The sequence below is a fragment of the Vidua macroura genome, chromosome 26 (assembly GCF_024509145.1).
Source record: "Vidua macroura isolate BioBank_ID:100142 chromosome 26, ASM2450914v1, whole genome shotgun sequence".
Lineage (NCBI taxonomy): Eukaryota > Metazoa > Chordata > Aves > Passeriformes > Viduidae > Vidua > Vidua macroura.
This window is the reverse complement of record NC_071596.1, coordinates 4,376,863-4,403,074: the sequence shown is the minus strand read 5'-3', so window position 1 is coordinate 4,403,074 and position 26,212 is coordinate 4,376,863. Positions and strand designations below refer to the sequence as shown.

At 51.5% G+C, this 26,212-nt stretch overlaps 1 protein-coding gene across 6 annotated transcripts in view; it reads right to left on the bottom strand.

Annotated features, from left to right (window-relative positions):
- PTPRS (protein tyrosine phosphatase receptor type S) overlaps nucleotides 1–26,212 on the bottom strand; it is a 128,624-nt gene that overhangs the window by 66,192 nt on the left and 36,220 nt on the right. For all 6 annotated transcript variants that reach the window (XM_053999225.1, XM_053999228.1, XM_053999226.1 and 3 more), the window contains exons 3-5: nucleotides 11,772–11,917; nucleotides 10,715–10,856; nucleotides 2,028–2,216 (exon numbers count right to left, since the gene is read on the bottom strand). In XM_053999225.1, the coding sequence (XP_053855200.1) occupies nucleotides 2,028–2,216; nucleotides 10,715–10,856; nucleotides 11,772–11,917 (477 nt within the window). The remainder of the gene's footprint in view (nucleotides 1–2,027; nucleotides 2,217–10,714; nucleotides 10,857–11,771; nucleotides 11,918–26,212) is intronic.

Genomic DNA, 26,212 nt, shown 5'->3' with positions numbered 1-26,212 from the left:
AAAGATCTGACCTTAGCAGCCCAAGCAGGCCTCGCCTCACTCACAATCCCACACTGGAATCTGCCTCGGCCTTGACTTCCTTCCACAGACACAAGTGCTGACACAGTGCATATTAACAACACTAGTGTTAATATTTTGCACTTCTGCAGGCCTTATTTTTTGCAGAACGTGCAAGGTTTGGAAGGCCATGGAAGCAGATGAAATTGGAGAACTGGGAAGTCCTGACTGCCCAAGGCTCTGCACTCCCTGACATACAGGCAACAGGTTTGTGCCTTGAGGACTACAGGGATGCTTCAGGGTTTCACCAGTTTACTAATTTAGAGCAGCTGTAAATGAGATTAAATCTCAGCAGGTATCTTCTATTTATCAGAAGGGTCAAGGGTTCGCTCTGAGGTTAATAAATTCACTGGAATAAAAAGGCAGCACTCAGGTGGCTTCAAGGAAAACACCAGATCAAACCGAGCTAGAGAGTAAAGGCATTCTAGCAAGATGATGAATGTATTAAAAATAATCTGCCTGTGCATTACTCACACTTCAGATCATGGTCACAGAGCATGATATAATTCTAGTTTACCTCTCATTATTTATGCTGAGTGATTTTTTTTATTTGCATTTGCCTCAGCTGTTATGATAAAACAGGGAGGTCAATCTCATCTGCGTTCGTGGGATTCAACAAGGCATTCTAATTCAACAAAGCAGTTTAAGGATCTGCTTGTAACTTTGCTTCACTGAACAAGGAGGCATTTATGCAGGTGTGTAAAAGAGACATTAAACCGGGGCTGTGCTGAGGTTTTCCACCAGTGGCCCACAGAACTTTGTGCAGAATCTTTGCCAAAGCGAGCAAGAGAAAAACCAGGTGTTTCCATGCCTTGCTGTGCAGATCCAGCAGGACAGAGTCAGAACTGATTTCTCCAGGGCCAGCAGAGATCTGGGCAGGAGCAGCTGATTATCACTTTACTAGAGAACTTGTGAAAGGTCTAATATGAACAAATCAACTCCAGTTGCCTCACCAAAGCCTCTGCTTTCCCTCTGCCTACAACAATGCCTTTCTTTTGCCAAAGGATACTTAAAAATGAACCATGGACACCTTTCCTCTAGGCTGGGTCAAAGCAGTCAGCCCCAGCAGTTTGTGAAAAGGATTATTTCTTGGGTTAGTTTTTGTCAGAAGGTAGAACTCGCAAAACTTGTTTCATTTTTGCAGCTATCAGTGGAAGTGTTTTATCAGTAGTACTCAAAAATAAGTCCACCTATGCCCTCCTTGCACACACTCTCACACAGAGAACTGGCAGATTTAACAAGTACAAAAACAGCTCCTGAAACGTGAATATTAAGAGATGTCACGTTGCCACACACACAAAACAGCAAACAGAAAACAAACAAGAGAGACAGATGGACAAGCAGATGGGGAAAGATGGAAAACTGACAAGAGCCACGGAGCTGGGGTACATCTGTTGGTGGAGATGGACTCCATGGGCAGAGGCACCGAGGGGTCACTCCAGAACATTCCCAAGTGCTCTCCAGCGATGGCTGCAGGGACGTGAAGCTGGGCTGAGCTGTTCTTCAACACCAGCTCTGAGAGGCTCCGTTCACACCATCGTGTTTGACAGCAAGAGGCTGCCTGAACTGTGGACCCTACACCAGGTGTGTGTGGCCTAAAAAGCTGTGTCTGCCAGAGTGGTTCTTTCTTCCTTTGCCAGTTCTTGCTCAGAGGAGCAACCCTCAGCCCCATCCAGGCCCCAGTTTGCCCTGAGCTCAAGAGTACCATGATCCAGGGAACTCATCTGGATGGGCACCAGCTTCCCTGTTGTCATTCCCTTCGTGCCAACTGGGCAGCAGAGAAGACCAGGAGGGCTCGAAGTGGAATCTCCAACCGCTCTTGGTGTAAAAACCAAAAAAACTCAAATGCCCCAATCCACAGCAGCGGGGCCTGCATCTCCCAGCCCTCTCCTCTGCTTCAGGAGCCTCTGAGCGGTCTCCTCACACCTCTATTTGCTCTCAACTCGTCCAGTGTCAGCCCCAGAGCTTACCTGATCTCAGCTGTTTTATTCTGCCGTTGCTGGCGCTGGGGTCGACGGGCAGGAAATCCTTGAACCAGGTGATCTCGGGGTCGGGGTTCCCGCTGGCCGCACAGAGCATCGTGGCCGTCCGCGTCCGCTCCACCACCTTCAGCTGCGGCCCCATGTCAATGTTGGGGAAGCCAGGAGGCAACTGGTCCTCTGGGAAGGGGGGGTGGAGAGCAAAGGGAAGGGCTTCAACAGGTGCCAGGGTTCAGTGGAACACCCCAAGGAAAGCATCAGGCAGGCACCGCCCTGTGCAGTGCAAGTTCAAACACTGAGTGCTCCAAGATGAAAAACACGTGACACAATAAAATTTACCAGCCTGTCCGTTTTGTGGGGTTATTTCAGTGTCCCACAGGATTCTACATTTAAGTGAAATCTTTTAAAACCCTTTGGGGGATAGCAGAATAGAATTAGAGAATCATTAAGGTTGGAAAAAACCTCCGAGATCCCCCAAGTCCACTTGCCCGCTAAGCCATGTTCTCCAGTGCCACGTCAAGTTGTTTTTTGAACACATCCAGGGATGGTGACTCCACCAGGCAGTCTGTTCTATGTTTATTCCTATCTATGTTCTATGTTTATTCACTCTTTCAGTGAATAAATGTTTCCTGATAGCCAACCTGAACAATTTGGAGCAGCTTGAGGCCATTTCCCCTTGTGCTATCACTTGTTACCTGGGAACACAGACCAACCCACACCTGGCTGCACCCTCTTGTGAGGGAGCTGCAGGGAGTGAGAAGGTCCCTTCTGAGGTCCCTTTCCTCCAGGCTGAGCCCCCCCAACTCCCCCTCCTGCTCCTCACAGGATTTGTGTTGGAGTCACCGTGTCAGAGTTTCTCCAGGTGCTGCCAGGAAGCTCTGCCAGGCCAGGGGCTGGCACTGGCAGGTTGGCAGAGCAGAGGCTGTGCAGGGATCCCTGCACTGCACACAACACTCTGAGCAGCCACAGCTAACAGGAACCTTCCCCTCCAAACCTCACTGTGCAGAACACGCTGCACACGAGAAATAATGGAAGAACCCACGTGGAAAGGGCTGTCAAAGACAGTGGGACTGGGGGAGAAAGGAGAGGAAAATCTCCTCCTTCAGCTGCAGTGACCACAGGGGACACACACAACAACAGTATGCCAAGTGCTGTCAGCCAGGGTGTGATTTTTAGATTTATTACTTCCGAGTGCTGCTGCCCTCCAAGAAGAGTGGCACCAGCACCCAGCAGAGAGGCTCAACTGAGCTTCAGCTGAGCTTCCTGCTCCTCTCAGTGCTGCTTTTGCCTTCACTAATGAGGGTGAGGAGGGCAATCCCAACAATGCTGACTGATTTGTGGAAGCTCCTATGAAACCCCAGTGTTTCCCCAGTGATATCTGACACAGCCCCTCACTCCTGGGCTGTCTCATGCTGCCACAGCTCAGGAATGTGCATTTTGAACATGTTTAGGGGAGGGCAGCTTGGAAGGAGGATGCCAGCAGCAGGGTGAGATTTGGGAGGGATCCTCTGTCATCTCCAATGAGCCATGTCAGGGAATCACAGCCTTGGGAGTCTGTGGCATGGAATCCATCCCAAAACAGGTGAGGGAACAGAAGGGAAATAATGCAGGGAATTAAAAAAAGGTGGGATTCTTAAAAAATGAACATCCATCACAACCAGCCCCCCACTGACACTGATGGGAGCTCTCACAGTGGCACTGAGATGGGGCTGGGCTTGGCTGGGAACAGTCCTGCCACCTGCAAACACACCCAGAGCTTGTTTCCTAAGGCTGGCTCATGATGGATAAGGAGGAACAGAGCCAAATACAAATGGCACAAACCACAGACAGCAGGGCAAGGGACAAACCCAGTGGCCTTGCTGTGGTGGGTGCTTTTTCATGGAATCCCAGAGTGGTTTAGGCTGAAAGGGACTTCAGAACCCATCCAGTGCCACCCCTGCCATGGCAGGGACACCTTCCACTGCCCCAGGCTGCTCCAAGCCCTGCCCAGCGTGGCCTTGGGCACTCCCAGGGATGCAGGAGCAGCCACAGCTGCTCTGGGCACCCTGTGCCAAGGGCTGCCCACCCTCCCAGGGAGGAATTTCTTCCTGGTATCTAATCTAAAGCATCACTCTTTCAGTTTAAAACCGTTTTGGTGCATCTGAGGCACCTCTAAACCAGAATTTTGTATCATAAATTGGGGCTGTCCACACACATCTCTAACTAGGGACTGACCCAGCCCTCTGAGCTCCCTGGGCTGTGCTGGGGCACTGCAGGACCCCCCAAACCGTGTGTTCCTGCAGCCCCCCAGCAGCGATGTCAGGCCAGCACAGGGGCTCTGGGAATTGCTGTGCCTGTGCACAGCTTTCAGCCAGGCTTTAATGGTCCTCCCTCCCCTCCTCTCTCTCAGCAGCCGTGGGAGGGTGAGGAGCTGCAGCCGCATTGGCTGCAGATGACATCACTATTGATCCCTGCTTTTATCCTGCTCCCTGGTGATGCTGCTCCACCTGCCTCCAGCCCCTGCCCCTTCCTTCCATGAGCCAATTCATGCACAGAGGGAATAACCTGTGCCTGGCAGGGTGTGTGTGCACATGTGTGTGCGTGTGTGCTGGGGGAGGCCGGGCACAACCATTATTACCGAGTGTTTCTAATTAAACAAAAACGTTAATCTCGCAGCACAATGTGCAGAATTCCTCTGAGTTTAATTAAAACAACTGTGACTAGAGGCGTGATCAGATTTGAGGATCAGATGAGCAGAGGAAGCATCTCTGAACATCACAGACTGCTCTGATTCAAGTGCTCAGATTTCCTTCCTGTCAGGGAAGTAAAACTCCCCCATCCCCTATCAGCTGGGTTCCCTGTAACAATGCAGTTACAACCTCATTGCAATCCCCACAAGACATGCACACACGTGCCCTGCCACCCTCCCCATCCACCCCCAAACACCCCCCAGAGCTGTCCCCGAATAAACAAGGAATGGTTCTGGTTGTGAATTCTCTTCCTGAGAGCAGCTCAGGCAACTGCAGGAACAAAAGAACCAGACACAAGCTGGAGATGCTTCAAGGGCACATCTGGGCAGCTGCTGCTGCTGCTGGAGTCGAGCTGGCTCGTGCAGGCAAAGCTTTTCCTGAGGTGCAGCTGCCATATGAAGGGAGCATCCCAACACCTTGCTCATCCCTGACTGAGACCCAGCTCTTCACAGCCCCCCCACCCCAAGCTGCTGAAACACCTCAGTGCCTCACTGAGCAAAGGAGGGTGAGAAAGAGCAGGGGAGGAGGGATGGAGAGAGGCAGGGCAAGAGAGAGCAGCACTTCAGCTGTCATTTATAACAAACCCCACCCGGGGACACCTTCTGTGCCTGGACCCAGCTCAGGCTGCCACACACAGCGAGGGTCCCCAGCCCCAGCCAGGGGACAGAGCTGCTCTGTCCCCTTGTCACTCTGGAAGGTGGCAGCTCTGGGTTTAGCTAATTAGCTGTGCTGGAAATGAGGATGATTAAGGAAGATAAAGCGGGTGTTGCTGCTGCTCTTTTTCCCGCAGGGTGTACACAGTTGTTTAATAATTTAGAGGAGGAGGGTGTGAGCGTGAGCAGTCATGCCATGGAGTCAGTGCAGAAAGCCATGAGGATGCTGTGAAGGGAAGAGGAGGAGGGATTTTTCACTCTCCTCTGGAGATATGGATGCTGGCTGCTCTCTACAGTCGACTGTCCTCATTCAGGGTGGAAGAAGCAGGAACACAGAGATGGAGCAGCTCGAGTGACCCAAGTTTTAATCAGGATCAAAATCAAAATCCAGCACTCTTGAACTCGTCCCTGTTCCTTTTGTTATGTTTATGAACACTAGAGCTGCCCTCTCCCCAGGTATCCTGGCACTATATGCCTTGTGAAATTACATCAACAAGTCATTTCCACCCGTGTGTCTGTACCTGTGTCTCAGTTCTCTGTTATTGCCCAGCCAAAAACAATTTTAATGCAGGGAGGAGTCTCAGTAATGTGCTCTGTCTGTTGATTCCATTTCTTTGGAGCTCGAAGTTCCACTATGAAAACAGTAATAGCCTAACAATGTTATTAAAATTTGTGGGCTCACAGGCAGTAAATGCACCCTTAGATATGTGTGCTGCACCCCAAAACAGTGCAGGTAATGCCTGTGTTCCCTCCTCTAATGTGTCCCCAGGTACCCTCCTTCTACAGGCATCTCAGTTAGAATTACTTTGATGTTATTCAGGAGCTACAGAATTAATCTGCTGTCAATGTCACCCAATTTTCAGGTCACTACAAGAAAAGCAAAACAAGTCAAGTTTGAAGAAAGACTGCCAGGAATTTTCCAAATGGCAAGGTAACATTTCAGAGGGAGCAGCTTCCCTTTCCCATGTGCTCCCATGGGATTCTCTGCTGAGCATCCAGAGAATGCATCTTGTTTCCCTTTTGTGATTTAAAGCCAACAATCACAAAAAAAACCCAAAAAAAACCCCAAAAAACCCCAACAAACCACAGGGATCTTGCTATAACTTTACACATTCCCACACCAGATGTGCTCTTGGAGGAGGAAATGTGTGAGGGAGATTTCAGGCTGGAATTGTTAAAGAAATGTCTGAATACTTCATGAAAGGAAACCAAGAGGGAAACACTAAAAGCTGTGAAAGTCTGTCCGCAGCAGCCCCAGTGACACTCCAGGAGGGAGTCCCACAGCCCTGATGTGTCCCACAGCCCCTTCTCCCTCGTGCTCTGGAGTGCAGCAATCCCAGGAACAGCCAGCACTGCCCAGGATGCAGCGAGGGGTGGGTCAGGACACACCAAATTCTGCTCCCTTACACTGACCTGGACTAATCACTGGTTTTTGTGCTGCATTTACTAATGGCTCACAAGAATAACCCCCACAGAACTCCCTCCATCAGCTTCCACAGAGCAAAGAATGGAGCCAGCCTGGTCTTTGCTTGAAACCCAGCCCGTGCCTCCCACAGCTGAGGTCCCTGTCCCCTGAGCCCACTCAGCTCTGACAGCACAGGAAAGCCTTCACAGCCTCTCTCAGGCCACTAAAGACATGGAGGGAAAGGATAATCTGCATACAGGAAGTAATAACAATCATCATCATATGGGCAGAGATGATGGAGATAGAAATGTAGACACAGATGGAATCCCAGCGTGGTTTGGGACAGAAGGGACCTCACAGCCCATCTCATCCCACCCCTGCCATGGCAGGGACACCTTCCACTGTCCCAGCCTGCTCCAAGCCCGGTCCAGCCTGGCTTGGGACACTGCCAGGGATGGGGAGTCCACAACCTCTCTGTCTGTATCTATCCCAAGAGATACAGATGTAGATATTTATATCTTTCTTGAGAGTGGGCAGCTTAGAGAATCTACACCAACTGGGGGCTGGCGTGCCTGTGCCAACGACCTTCCTTCCTGCCTAAGTTACAATGAAAAACAACAGCAGCTGGAGTCAAAACCAACTGGAAAATGCTTCCCAAATCCCCTTTCTTTCTTTTTCTCCGAGCTCTGCAGGAGTCAGGTTTGCAGGCACTCTGTCTAGCCAGCTGTGGAAAGAACAGCCAGTTTCCACAGCCCTACCAAACTGGGATCCCTGGAGAAGCAGAGCAGGAAGGACAAGCAAGCCAGCAGAGCTGCTGTGAAGGGACTGTGTGAGTTGAACGGTGTCCATCACAGCTCTGCTTCTCAGAAGCTCCCCAAGGTTTCCTCTCCTGCAGTTTCCTGTTTTCAAGTGAAGGCATGTGGGTTTCTACCAGGGTCTGATCCAGGAGTAATCATGTGCATAAGCAAGAGGGGTTTATGCTCAATCCCTTCAGCAGCTGCATCTAGTAGGGAAGAATGTCCTGTTTTCTCTTCTGAAAAGAGGGAATATTTTCTGTCTTGTTTGCTGTTAGGAGACTGCACTGGTGTTGAGGAAATGCTGCAATGCTGGTGCAGGAAGGTACCCACAGGTATGTCTGGGATCACAGCAGCACAGGCAACAGGCTGCACAGCTACCCCAGAGCCCCCCAGTTCAGTTTGCAGCAGCTGGGCTCAGGTTTCCACTCTCCAGAGTGTGCCAAGGTAACAGGTTCTGCAAATGACAGCTCCCATCCATCTCCAGGCTGTGGAGCAGCCGTGGAGCAGCCCCCTCTCTCTGCTCAGCATCAGTTGTGCAAGTGAGAGCAGAGACAGAGAGGAGGAGGCTGAGCAGGGAGAGAAAAGACAAACAGGAGAGTGGGTGAGTGCAGAAGAGGGGAGGAACAGGAGAGGAGTAGATGCCAACATGCTCACTTTGTCATTGTGCAGATCAGTGCATTTGGCTTGGTGCTTTTAACTTTCCCAGCACTTAAAAACACAGATAAAGAGGAGACAAACTCTGCTGTGTGAGAGCTAAGGAGTGATGGAGGATGGAGTAACTCCAGCTGAGAGAGAAGGGGGGGATATGCTACAAAATCTGCTTCCTTGATGCTCTTCAACATTGCCTTGGCCCACCCTGCAGGTAATTCCTGCTCCCTCAAGCTCCATGAACCCCCAGTGCTCCAGGAGACTCCAAACCATGTCCCATCAGACAAACAGAGCAGGGGAGCTGTGAGAGCAGAGCCACAGTCAGAATGCTCTGGTGGGCTCAGCAAAGGGTGGAATTAGTCAGCAGTGGGCAGATGCAGCCCCTGTGCTGTCAGCTGCCTCTGGCTGACGTGGATGATGCTGATCCCAGAAGGAAGAGCTGCACAAAGACACGTACAAAGAGCCCAGGTCCCTCAGGACAGTCCCTGAGCTCAGCTCATTCCTACTTCAGTCTCTACAGCCTCCTGATGGGAGGTTGTGGCCAGGTGGGATCAGGCTCTGCTCCCAGGCAACCAGAGAGGGGAGCAGGGAACGGCCTCAGGGGAGGCTCAGGTTGGGCATCAGGAGGAATTTCTCCATGGAAAGGGTGGTCAGGCCTTGGAAGGGGCTGCTCAGGGAGGTTTGGAGTGCCCAACCCTGAAAGTGCTGAAGGAACAACTGGACATGGGCCTCAGTGCTCTGAGTGGGGGACAAGGTGGGGATGGGTCAAAGGTTGGACCTGGTGACCTTGGAGGTCTTTCCAACGCTGATGATTCAGAGATACAATGACCCCACACACTGCAGCTCACTGTTGGTGGGCAGTGCATTAAAACCACTGCAGGAGCTGGAGGAGAACCTTCCCCTGCCACTGCTTGTAGCTAAATTCAAGGGGTACAAGCTTTGAATATGACTGCAGGGGCCCTTCTCCCAGACTGTCACAGCTCCAAAGGAATTCATGGGAATAAGTGTGAAGAATAAGGCTCCCACCCTCTGGGATAACCACAGTTAGACACACTCCTGTCACACTGCACCGTTCCAAGCTCCTGACAGCTCCATCCCACCACCTTCCTCCAACAGAAGGTTAAATGCCATGCCAGGCACAGGAGCTGCACACACATCTAAGTCACCTACACAAATCTGTCAGGCATGACTGGACCACGGGCCCCCACACTCCCAGGCAGCCAAAATCCTGACAGCACAGAGCCCACAGCAGGGATATTCCCAGCTGAAAAGGGAGGCTGGGGGCTTTGCCTTGTGCCCTTCATGTCTGGTGTGAATTCCCTGCTGCACTTTGCGGGGGGGGGGTCACACACCAATTTTGCTCTGCACTATGAAGGACGTGCTTGCTGCTTGTTCTAACAAAAGGATTTGAGCTGCTCCTGGAGGGAACTCTGGACCTGCTGAAGGAAAAGCAACTGACCCACAAGCAGAGCTACCCCTTGGCCCTGTGGGGCTCCTGCCTGGAGCTCCTAGAACTGGTGTTAGTCTTGTTCACTGCAGAGAGAAGGGCTTTTACTGCTGCTGCCACTGAAATGCCCATGGCTTCATCCACAGCCAAGCTAAATTCCCCTTGGGAGCTCTCAGGCAGTTATCCACCACCCCGTTCCCGCCAGGATCACCTGCACTGCCCTGTGGTTTGAGCAGAGAACGTCACTGATGGGTGTTCCAAACCCTAAAATGGGTCAGTTTTAGCACCCAGCCTCGCTCAGAACTTCACACAGTGATTTTAGGGATCTCCAGGGCAATAACAGCAAACATCCAGAGGCATCCAGAGCAACAGCATATTGTTCCCTCCCCCACATCCAGTTCAGGGAGCATATTTCAAACAGATGACATGAGGGAGGCATCCATGTAAACATCCTCTGTAACGGGGACAAGTGGGAAAAAGAACCAGAACAAAATGGAGAATGGAATTGTTTTCTTGGAGAGACCACAGAGCCAAGGACCTCTGGGAAGAGGGGAGAAGCCCAGAAAGGCACAATAGGAAAGGAAAGACATTTGTACTGCTACCAAATGTGTGAAAGCCCATGCAGATCCACAAGCACCTCAACCCCATCCCGTGAAGTGATTCCTCAAGGAAGGATTTCCTGGAGCCACATTTCTGTGTATAATGGGGAGCTCCTGGTGCTGTTCCTAAATCTGGGGAAGGAATTTTTGGAGGGGAGGAAGATCATAAGAGTCATAGGGATAATTCAGGTTGGAAGGAACCCCAGCACATCATCAGTCAACCCTCCTGGAGTGGTCCAGTTTTAGCTCTGTTTCTTACACAGCAGTTTTATGTCTCTCTGAGGTAAGAACAGCAAACACATCTGATGGGTCAGAACAAACCAAACCAAACCAAACCCAACCCAGGAGGATTTTGTACCTTAGCCATGGATTTTTGACCCAGCTGGGCCAGGTTCTTTACCTCGGAGGACGGTGAGCTTGGCGTGGACAGTGACCTCCCCATGAGGGTTCTGAGCGACGCATTCGTAAATGTTCTCGTCCCGGGGGGTCCGCAGGGGCTGGATCCTCAAAACAGCACCTGCACTTTCATCAAACTCAATGGTCTGGGGGACAGAGGCAAAGAGACACACACATGGTCAGTGTCCTTGGGTTGCTGCTCGTGAAGAGACCCCAGACACACGCACACAGCCACTGCAAAGCCTCCAGCAGCTGCCCCTCAGCCCCCACACGTCACCAGCACGGTCAGCCTGGCTCTCCAGCGAGCTCCAGGTGACAGAGCTGTCACAGCCAAACCCTGCCAGTGACCACCGCCCCACCAAACCCCCAGTGTGCATCTCAAAGGCTCTGAAAGAACAAGCCACGCTGATGGGGTGTGGGGTGGCTGTTCAGAGCACAACTGGGCTGAAGGAGGACGAAACAGACCAAAGGAAAACTAAATAAAAATGGACCCCCGCCTTGTTCCTCCATCTGCAGGAGCAGCTGACACCATGGAGCTCCTCTGAGCACACAGCTGCCTGGCAGGGCTGAGTCCCACAGCAAATTCCACAGGATGACCTCCCAGTCCTTATTCCTCTGCTCTCATTTCTATCTAAACAATGCCAATTGCTTGGGTCTGGTTGTCAACAACTGCAACGTTTTCTCCAGACTGCCCCAGGATTAAAATGCTGAGCCACAGATGGGCGTGAAAGGTACATTTACAGAGCTGAGGTACCATTGGCTTTCTTGGGGTTTCTTAGGAGAGCAGGAAGTTATATTATATCCCAGGAAGGGGAAAAAACGCAACAAAACAAAATAAAAATCTTCAATAACATAACTGAGCCAAGTTCTCTCTTGCTTTGGAACAAACCCAGCTGTTGACATGGCCAAGAGCTTGCATTTCTCTCCTCCTGCTGCTAAAACTCCTCCCCTTCCAAATTTCCCTTTATTATCAGGTCTGAGGGTGGCCAAAGAGGAGCAGGGGCTGCTTTGTGTCAGTCTCTCTCTTCACAGAGACACCAGATTTCAAGGACATCTCTTACCTCGAACCTCTGAGAGTTCACTTTCTTCCCTTTCTTGTTCCAGGTGACCCTTGGCTTTGGGTCTCCAGTGGCTTGGCACACGAAGGAGGCCACCCCTCCTGACACACCAATTTGGTCCACAGGCTTTTTAATGAACACAGGAGGACCTGGAGGACAAAAGGGAAATGCCATCAGTGGCAGTCACAAAGACAAACTCTAATAAACACGGTTTGTAATTAATAGCAGTGTTGTTGCTGCTATTCTTAATGATCCCAGTTGAAATTAAACCTCTTGGCCTTTTTCAGAACAGCCTTTACCTCCACTTTACATATGAAGTAGCTCCAGCAGAAAATGATTAGGGGCCTGATCCTACAAAGAAGATTTCAATGTTGCAAAACCTCTTTTACTCCTGAAAAGTGGACTTTTAAATTGTTTTGTACAGGGGAAATTGCCCTTGCAAAACCCATCTAATGAGCATCACCAAAAGCTGGTAGAGCTGAAAACAACACTTAGTAACAGTGAATTGCACTTCCCAGCTCCTTGGAAATGACCAAAACACCAAGGAACTGGGGAGATTTATAGGAACATAGCCAGGGAAGGGGGGAAGGTGGGAGGAGGACCATGAAATAGATGGAGCAGGAGTCAGCACACAGAGCTCCTGAGGACAATGGTGTGAAAGAGGCCGATGCCAGTGGCTTTAGGGTGTGAAATGCCCTTGGTTGTGGCACCTCTGCTTTCACCTGCAGGTCCTCACAGGTACATTTGCACAGGCCAGGCAAGTGATCCCTCAGAAGAGGCAATTTGATGGGCAAAGCAGGCAATCACCAGAGCTGTGATCAGGTCAGAACCACCCAGCTGAAAAACCCCAGGGCAGAGCCCAGCCTGCTCCTGCAGCTCCCCTTCCCCTCTGCTCAGCACAAGACTCCCAAGAAAGACATGGAATTCATGCTGCTCCAGGAGGGAGCCACGATCTCCTTCAAACTCCTCTCAGAGCCAGCAGCAACGCCTGAATGCACACTCAGGCTGTGCTTGAGCCAGCCCAGGCCTGAAGAACAACACCTGAGCTCGGAGTACCTCTCCCTCAACCCCTCCACTGGTTTCCACCAACATCCCACTGCCTTCAGAGCACCTCTGCAAGGATGGCAGAGGCTGGGATGGGCTCTCTGACCAAGGGAGGTGTCAAGGGGCTGCTCATGAGAGGAAACCAAGGCCAGCAGCATTTGTGCAGAGCCCATATTGCCCCCACCCTCTGGGAATCCTCCTTCCGTGCTCTAACCTGTTTTCCTCGAACTGTTTCCTCTCATCTAGTTAGTTTAAAATTTATTGAAATATTTAAATCACAAGGCCACAGCTGTGTTCAAATAAAATCACTCAGATCATAAAGTTGCCGTCTGTTTTCTTGAGAAAAGCAGAGCACGTGACTCTGAGATGTGTGTATTTATCTGTTCATACTCAAGAGGCTATAAAATAAGATGCAAACAGCCTCCCACAGGGCTTGACAGGAGGCCAAATGGTAGCTGGGGAGAAGCCTCCAGGGTCTTTTAGGGGTCAAAAGACAAAAAGAAGCCTTCTCCCCTTCCCTGCCTGGCATGGCCAGCAGTATATAAATAAAAGGCACTGAGCAAGCTCATGTGATGCAATCAAGCATTTGTTTCCATGCTGGAGGTAAATACAATTTGCTGGAGCTGTTTACGTCCCACCGAATGCTGTGTGTACAAAGCAGCGCATTTATAAATATCCAAATCTATATTTAGAGGTCAGAGTCTTCTTTGCAATGTTACAGCTAAAGGTTATCGAGCAAGTCCCACTGGAGGAACTGGCACTGGGGGATCTGTCTTCCATCTGAGAAAGGTAAAACCCAAACTTTGCTCCAGGCTAAGATATAAATGCTCACTCTGCCCCTGACTTCCTTCCTGCCCTCACCTCCGCTCGATATCTGAAGAGTTTGCAGAAGTCAATTCTGAAGGTACAGCTAAAAACATCCAGGGCTTTTAAGAACACTTTATTGATGCAAGTTCATTTCCTAAAATAAAAGCCCCTAATAAACCTTAATGTCACGTATACATTTAAATGGGTGCAGGCTGCATGATGAGAGCTCAGATGAGGAGAAAAACAAGGTTCTATTTCCGTCCTGAAGAAAGGCATGGTGCTCCAAAAACCACTGAATTTGGAGCCATTGCTCAGCATCCCTTTTTGGGGTCCTGTGTTGCCTCAGTGTGGGGTGATGGGGGAGCTGAGCTGTCTGTGCATGGGGCTTTTCCTGAGCTCCTGCAATTCCCAGCTGCCTACAAGGGACTCACTGTTAGACACAAGGAGCCAAACAAAAATCCCTACCACCCAACCTGTGAGATTTTACTACTCACTTGAAAAATGGCTGAGAATCAGAGCTAAATTGTTCATTTGAAAATTGCCCAAGCCTCTGGGCTGCAGATTTCATTCCTCCCTCCTCCCGCTCTCCACCTCTGCAGCCCCAGTCACTGCAGCATTTGTCTCCAGCCCACGCTGAGCACTGAGCAGCCCTCTCCTCTCAGGGAGGAGAGAGCCAGGGCCACCACAGGCACACTGCTGGTGACCCAAGGTGCTGGTGGCCCAGTGGGCTGGTGATCCAAGGTGCTGGGAATCCAGGATGTTGCTGATCCAAAGCTAGGGCCAGTGCCCCCCGTGCTGTGGGGCTGCCTCAGCTCTGCCGTGCCAGGCCCAGCTCAAAGGGAAACCCAAGGTGAGAGCTCAGCCTCCAGCTCTGCAAAGGGCTCTGGGAGCCTCCCAGGCAGGGACAAGGTGCCATGTGAAACCCCATCAGCCCACTCAGAGGTGTTTGTCCCTGTCCGCCAAGATTGCAGGACCATGGCTTTAAATAAATAAATAAAAATCAAAGAAACACATTTCCCAGACAACATACTGACAGTCCAGGGGATTTTGTATCACTTCACCAACCTTCCCTCACAGATAGCTGAGAACAAGCCAGGTTTGGAAAGGCTGAGTCTGAGTTCCATCAGTCCAGCGGTCACAGAGATAATTTTTCCCCCTTTCTCTGCTTGCAAAGTAGAAAAACCCACTTTCTGTGCAGTATCAAAATAGGAACAGAAAAATCTGGAGCTTAAAAGAATTTTCCTACTACAAGAGGCTTCCTGCGGGGTCTGGGTCTCCAGAGGGAAGGTTGAAAAGACTGGATGGCTGCTGTGTACCTGTGATCCTGCTCCACAGCTGAATGGAAAGCCATCAAGTCAAACCCAAGCGCTCACTCCTGCCCACGCACTTCCCAAAAGGAACAAGCACCACACTGGAGAGCTGCCATGGGCTGTGGGGAGCAGAGAGAGAGATCCCTCCTGGTTCCTGTGCCCTGAACACCGTGGGGAACAGGGAGATCCCTCCTGGTTCCTGTGCCCTGAACACCGTGGGGAACAGGGAGATCCCTCCTGGTTCCTGTGCCCTGGGCACAATGGGGACACAGATCCCTCCTGGTTCCTGTGCCCTGAGCTCCATGGGGAACAGGGAGATCCCTCCTGGTTCTTGTGCCCTGAGCTCCATGGGGAACAGAGAGATCCCTCCTGGTTCCTGTGCCCTGGGCACCATGGGGAACAGGGAGATCCCTCCTGGTTCCTGTGCCCTGAGCTCCCCAGGGACAGAGAGAGATCCCTCCTGGTTCCTGTGCCCTGGGCACATGGGGACACAGATCCCTCCTGGTTTCCTGTGCCCTGAGCTCCATGAGGAACAGGAAGATCCCTCCTGGTTCCCATGCTCTGAGCTCCACAGGGACAGAGATCCCCCCTGGTTCCTGTGCCCTGGGCTCCACCATCAGCACAGAAGGATAGAGAGATCCATCCTGGCAGCTCCATCAGCACACAGGAACAGAGAGAGATCCCTCCTGGTTCCTGTGCCCTGTGCTCCGACAGCACACACATGTCCTTCCCTTGGCCTCACTCTGGACACCCCTGACCACTCCGGCCCCAGCCCAGCGCTCGCCCTCCCATCCCCACACAGGGATCAGCTCCTGTGGGATTCCCTTCCCAAACCACAGCCTGGGGAACCATGGGCAGCACCTGCTCCAAAGGGACACAGCACGCCGGGATTTTGGGATTCAGGTGAGAAGGGTGGGGGTCTCCACCTCACCCCCCAGCCCACGGGTGAGGGCTGCACAGCCAGGCAGTTCCTCACCAAACACAACGATGCTGCTGCCCCCTCTCCCCTCTCCTCCTTCCCTCCTCCATGTGACACCAAAGCAGGAGCAGTTAATCGCACACAGTCGCGTAAAAACCACCCAACATCTCCCTGCTAAGGATACACGGATGACACAACAGGCTGAGAGCTTTGCAGCAGGGAAGCTGGAGAGATGCAGGAGTGGGGAGAAGGAGGGGACATCTCAGCCTTTAAAGCCAGTGTCCCTCAGGAAGTTCTGCCACGGTGAATAGGCAGTGATGGACGAGCAGCGAGGGAGACAGCCCGGCCACCATATGTCTGTCTGAAACATCAAAAACCAGAGACAGGGAGAGGGATGGAGAACCCAGAGGTGGTTTGAGGGGTGGGAGAGAGGCAGGAGAACAAATGAGCTTCACATATCTGAGCTGACAGCTGATGGGAGCAGGGGGAGAAGAAGGAAGAGTCAGTTATGGATGTGCACCACGTCCCTGCCCTCCCTCCCCATGCCTGGACGGAGCTGGCCGCTCTCCTGTGGCACCACGGGTGGGTTATGGAGGCAACAGGAGCCTGGGCAGGAGTTGAGGCTCCCTGACACACCACAGGACAGGAGCAGCTTTCTCCACAGCACCCCAGAACTGCTGCTCCCCCCTGAGCTCCACCTGGCAGCTTTGGGGCGGCCCAAGGCAGAAAGCTGCTCCCACAGGGATGGGGACATGTCCCCTTCCACTCACTCTCCTCCTGGCCCCACAGGTGTCAAGGAACAGGCTGGAGGATGGTCCCTGCCCATCAGTGTGTGTGACACTGTCCCTCTGTCCCCCAGGCTCTCCCTGACCCCCATTCCAGCTCTCTCCCCTCATCTCCAGCCCCACAGCAGGGAGCTGGCGCTGACTGCAGATGACAAACCTCACCTGTGTGCTTCACACGCCCCCTGCTCCTGCCACGCCCAGGAAAGCACCTCAACAATGGGCTGCCAGCAAAGGCAAACCCACTTGTTTTCCAGCTGGCCTCAGAGCAGCAGGAGCCTGCCTGAAAGGGCCCCTCGCCCACAGCAGCAGCAATCCACGGAGACAAAAGAAGGGCAGCCACAAACACGTATTTTAGACGGGCTTTTTTTCCCATTTTTGGAGCCCTGGTGCCTGCTGGGTGCTCTGTGGAAGCCCACGTGCCCGTCCCGCCGACCCACGCAAAGCTCCAGCTCCTCCCTGGCTGGTGACTAACCCTCATTATCCCACCAGGGGAAGGAGCTGGCTCTCCACTGGCCCCCAGAGTGCCACAGGAGCTGAAGCTGCAGCAAGGGCACAGCAGGAAGGCCATTTTCCTGCTGCTTGGCCGCTTGACGAGCTCCCCTGCACACGAGCACAGCCGTCCTGCTGCTCATCCTTCCCCTTCCACCTCCAACAAACGGCCCCGTGGTGCTGAGCCCGACATTCCCCACGGAGCTGCCCACCTGGGAGAGTGTCCGTGCTACACGAGAGCCAGAGACAACTTCCATCCTCGCTCAAAAACATTCAGCAGAAGGAAATTCACCATTTTGTGCACACACACAGAGCCACAGACATGCAGCTCCACCTTTGAGAACAAAGGTTTAAAGATGAGACCATGAAGCCACTCATGGGTAACGTTATTTTGCTTTTTGCTGCACAACTCAGCGTGCTCTTCCAAGCTCCAGATCATTCCCATAATTGGGATTCTGGCTCTGGTGCAAACTCGGCTGACCTTGGGCTCGCCCTTCCCGCACCTCCGGCTGCCACGCGTCGCGGGGAGGTGACAACCCTCATCTCTCACACCTGCCTGTCTGTCCTGGTCTAGACACCACACGCAGCTTGGAGCAGGGGACGGTCTGGGAACAGACCTGCTCGACACTCAGCACCCCGGGTGGCACCAAGCACAGCTGCAGCCTTGGACGACTGAGAGAAAAACAAAATAACCACAAAAACCTCACCAGAGAGAACTCAGAGACCTTCCCCCAAGAGGTGCTTCTTGGGGGAAGAAGATAAAAATTGAAATTTTTCTGGACTTTCCCAATAACCAAGTCGTGTCAGCTGGAATGAGACATCTAGACATCTCTCCCTGTTATTTCTCACCTCCTGCTAATTTTCAGAACAACCTGGAGTAAATTTGATGGCCTTCCCACTGCTGTGCACAGGATTAAACCCCATTTTCTCCTCCTCTTCCTCCTCCCTCTGGTTTCTGGGCTGGAGCTTTCTGCTGTTCTAGTGGAACTCCATCTCCCTTTTCCACAACTGCTGATGGAGACAACTCCCAGTTGGAGAACAAGCCCAAGGTATCCAGAGCCCCAGCCCTGGGCAGTTGTGCTTTCAACTCCTGTCCAGGAAGGAGGGGTTGGGGTCCAGCCATGCTCCCAGGGTTTGTCTGCTGCTTCAGGGAGCAGTTTTACACACAGGTGCTGCTGTGGTCTGCCTGGACATGGAGATCCATGCCCTGCACTGGAGCTGGGGGACGGGAGCGTGGAGCAGCGAGGGACAGCCAGAGGAGCAGCTCTGTCACCCCAGGGGACACGGAGATAAAAGGGGGAGCAGAAGGTAGGAAGGGTGGGAGAATCGGTGGGAATGAGAAGACATCAGCAGGGAAAATGGCACAGAGAGGGATTCTTGGGGCTGACGTGTGCTGGGCCAGGAGTTGGACTTTGATGATCCTTGTGGGCCCCTTCCAAGTCAGGCTATTCCACGATTCTGTGCAAGAGAACTGGAGCAAGCTGGAGAGGAGGGAGGCGCTCGGAGCCAGAGCAAGGAAGTGAAGATTAGATGGAGGAGACAAACCACAGAGCAGATGAAAACAAGAGAGAGCAGCCGAGTTTGAGACAGATGGAGAGTGGGGAGCAAGGATGATGCGCTGTTTGGAACAGGTCTGTGCTCCACAGCAGCGGCGTTCGGGAGCGGGGGAGCTGCAGACAGGGGTACAGAGCTCCAGAATTCACATTTTTCTTCAGGACAAGTGAGAAAGCTGCAAACTGGGAGAAGGACTGGGGAGGAGTCTCTATGGAGACACTCCACAGGATTGAGGACACCCTTTGGAGAGGTCCTGCAGAGGGACCTCATGAAATCCAGGGTTTTACTGACAGATTTTGCACTTTTTCTTTCTGAGGGCTGTTTCTCAGTGCCTCACAAATAAAATTAAAATGAGGGTTTTCTGACAGAACAAACAAACAGGGAGTGAATTATATTCCATTTCCCCGTCAATAACTTCTCCCCAACCCAGTTGTCTTATCATCATAAAAAGTCCATTAAGCAGTAATTGGGGAGGCAGGAGAAGGCAGGGCTGGTCTGGGGAACAGGAGCACGCTCGCTCCCCAACTGGCCTTTTCTGGGAAGGCAGACAGGATAATTATAGGCTTCAGATGGAGACTTCCTCTTACTGTCAGCAGCTCTTGGCTCTCTTCAGGGAGATGGGACTGGCAAGGTTGGGCAGAGGAGGGTAAAAAAAAGAAGATTGAGGATGTTTTTTTTAGAAGTGAAATGCTTCCACCTGGCTATTCCCCTGCTGCTGAGCCACCAAAGCCCTTACCTGACTCAGAAAAGCTGGGTTACCACAGGATGCAGCCTGTTCCCCTGCAGGCAGGGGGAATGTCACCTGGAGGATCACCCCCTCTCCTTTCCTGCAAAGCCCCAGAGGAGGAAGGAAAGCAGAGAAGGATGGCACCAGCACAGGAGTTAACACACGCAGAAATGGGTGAGGAAGATGAAGAATTAGTTTAATACACCTTTACTACACAAGTCCAACAGCCCCAACCCCTGTGCCAGCTCCCCCCTCTCCCCTTGGCCAGGCTGAGGCAGCACATGCCATCCTCACCACGAGGATGGTAATTTGTGGATCTGGCACATCCATACAGCCTTCAAGCTCCTGTTTGCAGCGCACTGGGATCCAGACCCTTTGGAAGGGAGGGACGAGCCTGCAGCACTGAGGCAGGAGGAGACTGAGGCTACCAAAAATCTGTTCCCAGTTCTGACATGCAAGGTGAGAAAAACCACGTTATCCTGCCTGCTGGAGGGGAAGCATAATCCTTCCTTCTGGTCTGCTTAAACTGCTGGTTTTCAGGGATGGGGCCGTTCCTTATCACATGGGAGCAGCAGCTGGGATGAAGTCATCCTGTTCTGACAGGACCCCTCCAGGCTACCATTGCACATCCCTATGCATGGAAAGGATCCACCTCTCTCCATGGCAAAAAGGATGAGTCCCAGCTGCAGTGACTGGCACCTTGATACAGCCCAGGAGAACATTCTTCCAGCTGTGATTTATGCAAAGGGTCAGGGCACGTGCAGTGATACACACACAGGATGCAAACTGCTGGGTGGGACAGCACAGGGAGCTGTGTGGCCGTTCCACAAAGATCCTCCTCCCATGCCTCAGCTTCCCCACCTCCCTTCCCTCACCCATCCCACTGGGGAGCACAGAGGGTGCCCCAGCTGCTGATCTCTGCTTCCACCCTCTCCTGGCACTGACGAACCCGAGGGCCGAGGAGTAACTTGGTGGGAATGCAGGTGGGCCTCTGGCCAGGATCCTCCTTCACCTGCTGGCACTGCCAGGAGAAAGTTGCTGCTTGTGAGCAGCAGGAGCTGAAGAAGATGAGCACTGCTGTAATGGAGGATGGCAGCCCAGGATTCACAGAACTCACAGAATCACCGGGTTGGAAGAGACCTTAAAGATCATTGAGTCCAACCCAGCCCAAACACCTCAACTAAACCCTGGCACCCAGTGCCACATCCAGGCTTTGTTAAACACATCCAGGGATGGTGACTCTACCACCTCCCTGAGCAGCCATTCCAGAACTTTATCACCCTTTCTGTAAAAACCTTCTTCCTAATATCCAACCCAAACTTCCCTTAATCAGGAAGCTCCAGCAAGCACAGGAGCACAGCAGCGTGGCCAGCCAGGACCCTGGGGATGCACGGGTGCTTTCCATCAGCTGGAACAACATCTCATCTCAGATCTGTCCACAAGTCCCATAACAAGGCATAACAACCCAGAGCAGAGCCAGAGACCCAAGGAGCTGTCCTGGCAACTTAATGAGGGCCCCTTGTCCATCAATGACAGCAATTCCAGGTTGTTAGCAAGCAGGAGCTTGAGGCAGGGAGCTCTGCCTGCCCTTGCCATATCGCTAAGACAGCTTCTCCTCCAGCCATGTCATCGATATTGGCACCCTGGAGCAGCCTGATTCACCACCCACCTAGAAAAGACCCAGCTAAAAAGGATTTGGCTCTTTGCTCCACCTCCACTGCTCTGTTTGAGTCACTAAAGAACCGGAGTCCACAGGGGATACCAGAACATGAAAAAGCATTTCCTACGGGACAAGCCTGCAAGAAGCAAAAGCTTAACGAGCCCAGATCCAGCTCCCAGGGGGCAATGCCATCTTAATCCAGCCCAGCTGTGGTCCTGTGCCACTGCAAAGTGACAGCAGAGTCAGCAGCAAGGGGAAAACAAACTGCTACAAGCTCCTGCAGCTCGTGGTCCTGCTGAGGGAGCGCAGAGCCAGACCCCAAGGATGGGATCAGGGAGATCAGCTCCACACCCTGGTCAGTGACACCCCACAGGGCTCTGCACACTGCAAACACCCAGCCAGACCCCAAGGATGGGATCAGCTCCACACCCTGGTCAGTGACACCCCACAGGGCTCTGCACACTGCAAACACCCAGGGAAATGCAGCTCAGCAGGGGCTGCATGCACGAGATGCTGACCCCAGCCAAGATCAGGCAGCTCACACGGGCACGTGGGGATCTTTTGGGGATGAAAGGCACACCAGGCAAATAAAATATGTCTGATAAAGCTCTGCTCTCTTACTCTGTAAATAAAAGCTGTATTACTTCCACTTACTGCTTCTTTCCTTCAGGCAAGAGAAGGAGGCTCTGTCTCCAGGAACAGGTGCAATTCCTAGAGCCCAGAATTCGGGGTGTTCTCAAAAGATCATTACACCATTCCTATCTGACCTCTGGTGAGAGACTTCAGCTCATATTTTCCAAGGAACAAAAGGAGATTCTGGATATACAAGCTTGAAACACCTGGGTCTAAACAGTGAGCCTGCACTGCTTATTGAAACTGGGATGTCGAGGATCTTGGGACAGGAGATCTCAAAAATGAGAAACCAAGAGCTAATAAGGCCATGACTAATGGATGAGCACAGCCTCTAACAGTGGTGAACTTTGACTCTGAACCACACTACTCATCATTCGGATTTGTAGTGGGAACATCAACACAAAAGAATCCAAAAAAAAAGGAGACTTCAACAACAGTGCTGAGAACTGACAGCAGTGGAAGTGTGATGAATTCAGCTTTGGGACACTTGAGACCCAGCGAGCCAGAAAAACAGGGCAAGATGGTAATGAGAGGGAAATAGAAACATGGAAAAGCAGCAGCTACGCCTTCAATTCTTCTGTCAAAGACAGTAATTGAGGAAGGTGAGCTTTTCTGGAGTAGGACAGTCCCTGTTCATGTTTGACACCTGTCAAGGGATGGCTTCTTACCAGAAGGCTGTCCTGCAGCCCTTCCAGACACCAGGAAGAAGATCCCTCTCCCTTTCATTGCCTCAAGTGGCAGCTACTAGAATTAATCACAATTAGCAGATCCTAGAAGAAAAGGGGTGTATCATAGTACTCATACAGAAAAAAAAATCCCCCACAAACGCCCTCAAAAGCAAGCAGATCCTCCCCAAACAGACAGACAAAGGAAAATGAGAGCTGGAGGATCTTCCTGGCTCCCTGGGAGATCACTGGAGCCAGTCTCAAGGTGATCTTTAAGAGCTGAACTGAAAAAAACCTTACACCATCTTTTCAGAAATTCATCCCAACAAATCAAAGTCCAGGCTAAAGATTTGTAAATGTCGGCACTCCTAGCAGCATGCTCAGACTAATTTATGAATAAATCCATGGATTCCAACAGAGGTGAGGGAGGATGAGGACACAGTCAAATTAATTTGACTTTATTAATTAAAAAAACCACCAAGTTTCATCATCCCACCACTCTTTAGAGGTTGTGTGAGAGTGGGGGGAGCTATGCTCATTAATTATGCAAAAAATGCAAAACTATCATCCTCTGAATGAGTTTAAAATAAGGAGAAACCCTTTCAGAATGGGGAGAAATTACTCCCCAAGGCAGCTGAAATTTCTCTTGCAACTTCAAAGGACAATAAATTATTCAAATCACTCGCGCCACTCGCACGCTCTCTCACTCTCTCCCCTTCTCAATTTTATGCTCCTGAGTCAATTAAAGATTTGGAAGACTCAGAGAAACTTTGTAGAATGCTAAACCAGTTGCAGTTCCTTCTATTTATTTTTTTTTCCTTCTTTAAAGCTTTGCTTTTCCTCTCGGCCTCAAAAGGAAACAGAAATGACTCCGTGCATTGCAGATGAAACGAGCGGCGCTGGTTTCCACCACGCTTGCATGGAGCGTTTCATGTCTGCAACCACCAGGATGGGACATGCTCAGGGTTCTCTATGCAACGATTCTGTGAAAACAGGTCAGCCCAGAGTCCCTCCTGTCAACGCTTTAAATCATTCATCCCAATATCCCCTTTCAAAGTCAAAGCAGCAGACATCCAAAATCTATTTATACTGCGCTCTCCTGGCGCTCCTCGGGCCTGGGCGAGCTCTGATCGCTGCCACATCCCTGGGCTCTGCTGCCAAACCCCACAGGGCTGCTCAGGGTCTGCAGGAGCACAACCCAGGCTGCTGTAACCAAACCAGGGCTGGGGCTGATCACACTGGACAACAACACGCTCAAAAAAGCAAATCGAGGCAAGCAAAAGGAGGGTTGGGAAGGTGCAGTCACAGAGTGAGGATGATCCCGACTCCCTGGCCTGCAGCCCGTACCCTGGTTACCTCCTTGCACACAGCAGATGGTGTAAAACGTGACTATTTTCATGAACTTTAACAATCCCCAAAAAATGAAAGGCAGCTGCAGTGCACAGAACATCACAGCTTTCTAAGGTGGGAACTGGGACCAATTATGTTGCAAGAGAACATCCTTGACTGGAGGGGAAGAGTGGCACAGAGTAAATAAAACTGTTCTTGAGAGATTGTGTCTCACAGGCCAGCTCGAGCCCAGATTCCATCCCACGCATGGAGGAACGACATTCCTCTGGTCGGGCGTCCTTGAAAAACACTCTGCTTGCCTTCTAAGAATAATATTGGGCTTGCCAGGCCACAAAAAGGAGGAATCCCTCACAGATTCCCTTCAGTGGCCCAGGAGATTCATACTGAGTTGGTCTTGAAAAGACACAAGCACAGAGAGCCTGCCAGACAGAAGAAAAGCCAACGTGACCCAGGGCCTGGGAGAGACTCTGGAAAGATCCTGTCCTTCCTGGCAGCAAGGGCAAGAAGTGCTGGTGTGAAAAGGACAGCCAAGGGGAAGAGTCCTAAAGGAAGAAGTCCTGGCTTCTTGGCAAAGCCTGACACAGAGGAACAGCCCCAGTTTTGGCATCCAGGTATGAAGACAGACGTTTCCTCCATCCCAATCCTCTGCAGGTGACATTTTCACACAAGCCACTTGTTTACACAACAAACAGATGCTCTTTTCCCCTAACTTAGCCATCTAATGAAGCTGAGCAGAAAGAGCCTCTGGCTGGGAAAAGATCCTTCACCAGGAGACACCCATGGCTGGGTCCCAAACACCGTGGCTGCTGCTGTCCCCAGGTGCTCCTCAGCAGAGATTAATCTAATGAGCACTCCCAGCGTGGGGCACAGCTGAGACCTGGGAAGTGACAGCCCCCTCTGCCCCCAAGGAAGCTCTTTCAACACATGATTTATTTCCTCTCTGGGTCCTACAGAAGACAGAAACTTTCCAATTTGAGTTATCTTAAAAAAAAAAAAAAAAAAAAAAAAGGAAAAAAGAAAAAGAGATACATCACTTGATACAGTCAGGCAAGGTTTAATTTAATCAGGCACTTAAACAAGGTGACATAGAAGCTTAATTCAGTGTCCTTGAGTGAGACAATAACCAGTCCAGAACCCTGAGCAAGATCACAGCTGGCACATGGAGAAGGCAGAGAAGGAAAGGGCAGTGCAGCAAGAAGGACAGGGAGGTGTCCCCTGCCTACAAAGGCAACTGGTGCACAGGGAACAGGAGCAGCAGGTGGATCTGGGCAGGGAAGCAGTGATCTCTACCCTTCCAGGATTCAGCTGTCTCCTCTCTCAGACTCCACTCACTGCAGGGACAACGTGCAACTGAAAACTCCACCATGCTCCAATCGACCACAAAACCTCCTCTATGCTCCCACCTTAAATTTGTAAATTCTGCTCCCACTCCAGCCCACCCCCAAGGGGGAAAAGCTTTTCTGCAGCATCTCCCTGGCTCCTCAGCCCCTGCAGTTCCCTGTCCACAAACAATCAGGGTCTGTGACCCAACCTGTGGGACAGCTCAGCCTCACCACACTGAGCCACCTTCCCTCTCCTGAGCCAGCACTGCTGGGCTGTCCTGGATCCATCTCCAACACTTCAAACTGGAGCAGCTTTCCCCCAGCACGGAGAGATTTCCTCCCCACTGATGTCAACTTAACGTGTCTATCAAGTCCTCAGATGGAGCCTCCTTGATTTTTACTCCCATCTTACCTGACAAGTGCTGTCTTGGCCAACAGCAGATCAAAGCCTGGGCCTCCAGAGCTAAAAGCTGCGAGCTGTGCAGCAGGGGCTAATCCTGTTGGGAGGGACTGTTCAGGAGAGGAGGCAGAAACATCTGTAAGTGGTGGGATCTTGTGGCAGCACATTTCTCTCTCTCTCAGGATTTTTCATAGAGGTGCACAGAGAGAAAGAAGGAGAAAACAATTCCTATTCCTGCTCCGTGTTTTTCTCATGTGGAATGTGTTTGGAGAATTGTTTACCTGGGGTGATTGCTTGGTTGGATTCTGGTGAGGATTGTTTGAGCCTGGTGGCCAATCCAATCTACCTGTGGCTGGACTCTCCAGAACAGGGTTACAAGTTGTTAGTAGTTAGATATGATAGAGAAATTAGGTTTGTAGTTTTAGTATCTTCCTTTATATAGTATATTAATGTATTATGGCATAGTTATAATAAAGAAATCATTCAGCCTTCTGAACTGGAGTCAGACATCATTTCTACCCGTTGGATTCACCTGCATTTTACAATAGGATCTGGATCTCAGTGAGCCAAGCCGTGCTGCCAACCACCAGCTCCTGCCCCTGCTGGCACAGAGCACACACCTTCCATGCCACACACCTTTAACAGGGCACCAGCTCCCCAAAACACACCTGGACATGGACCTAGAGGAGCCCCACTGCCATCCCATCACAGGCTTTCCATCATCTCCCTGAGTCCCACGTGGTGCCAACCTGGCTGCTGTCTCTGCTGGCCCCAGGGAT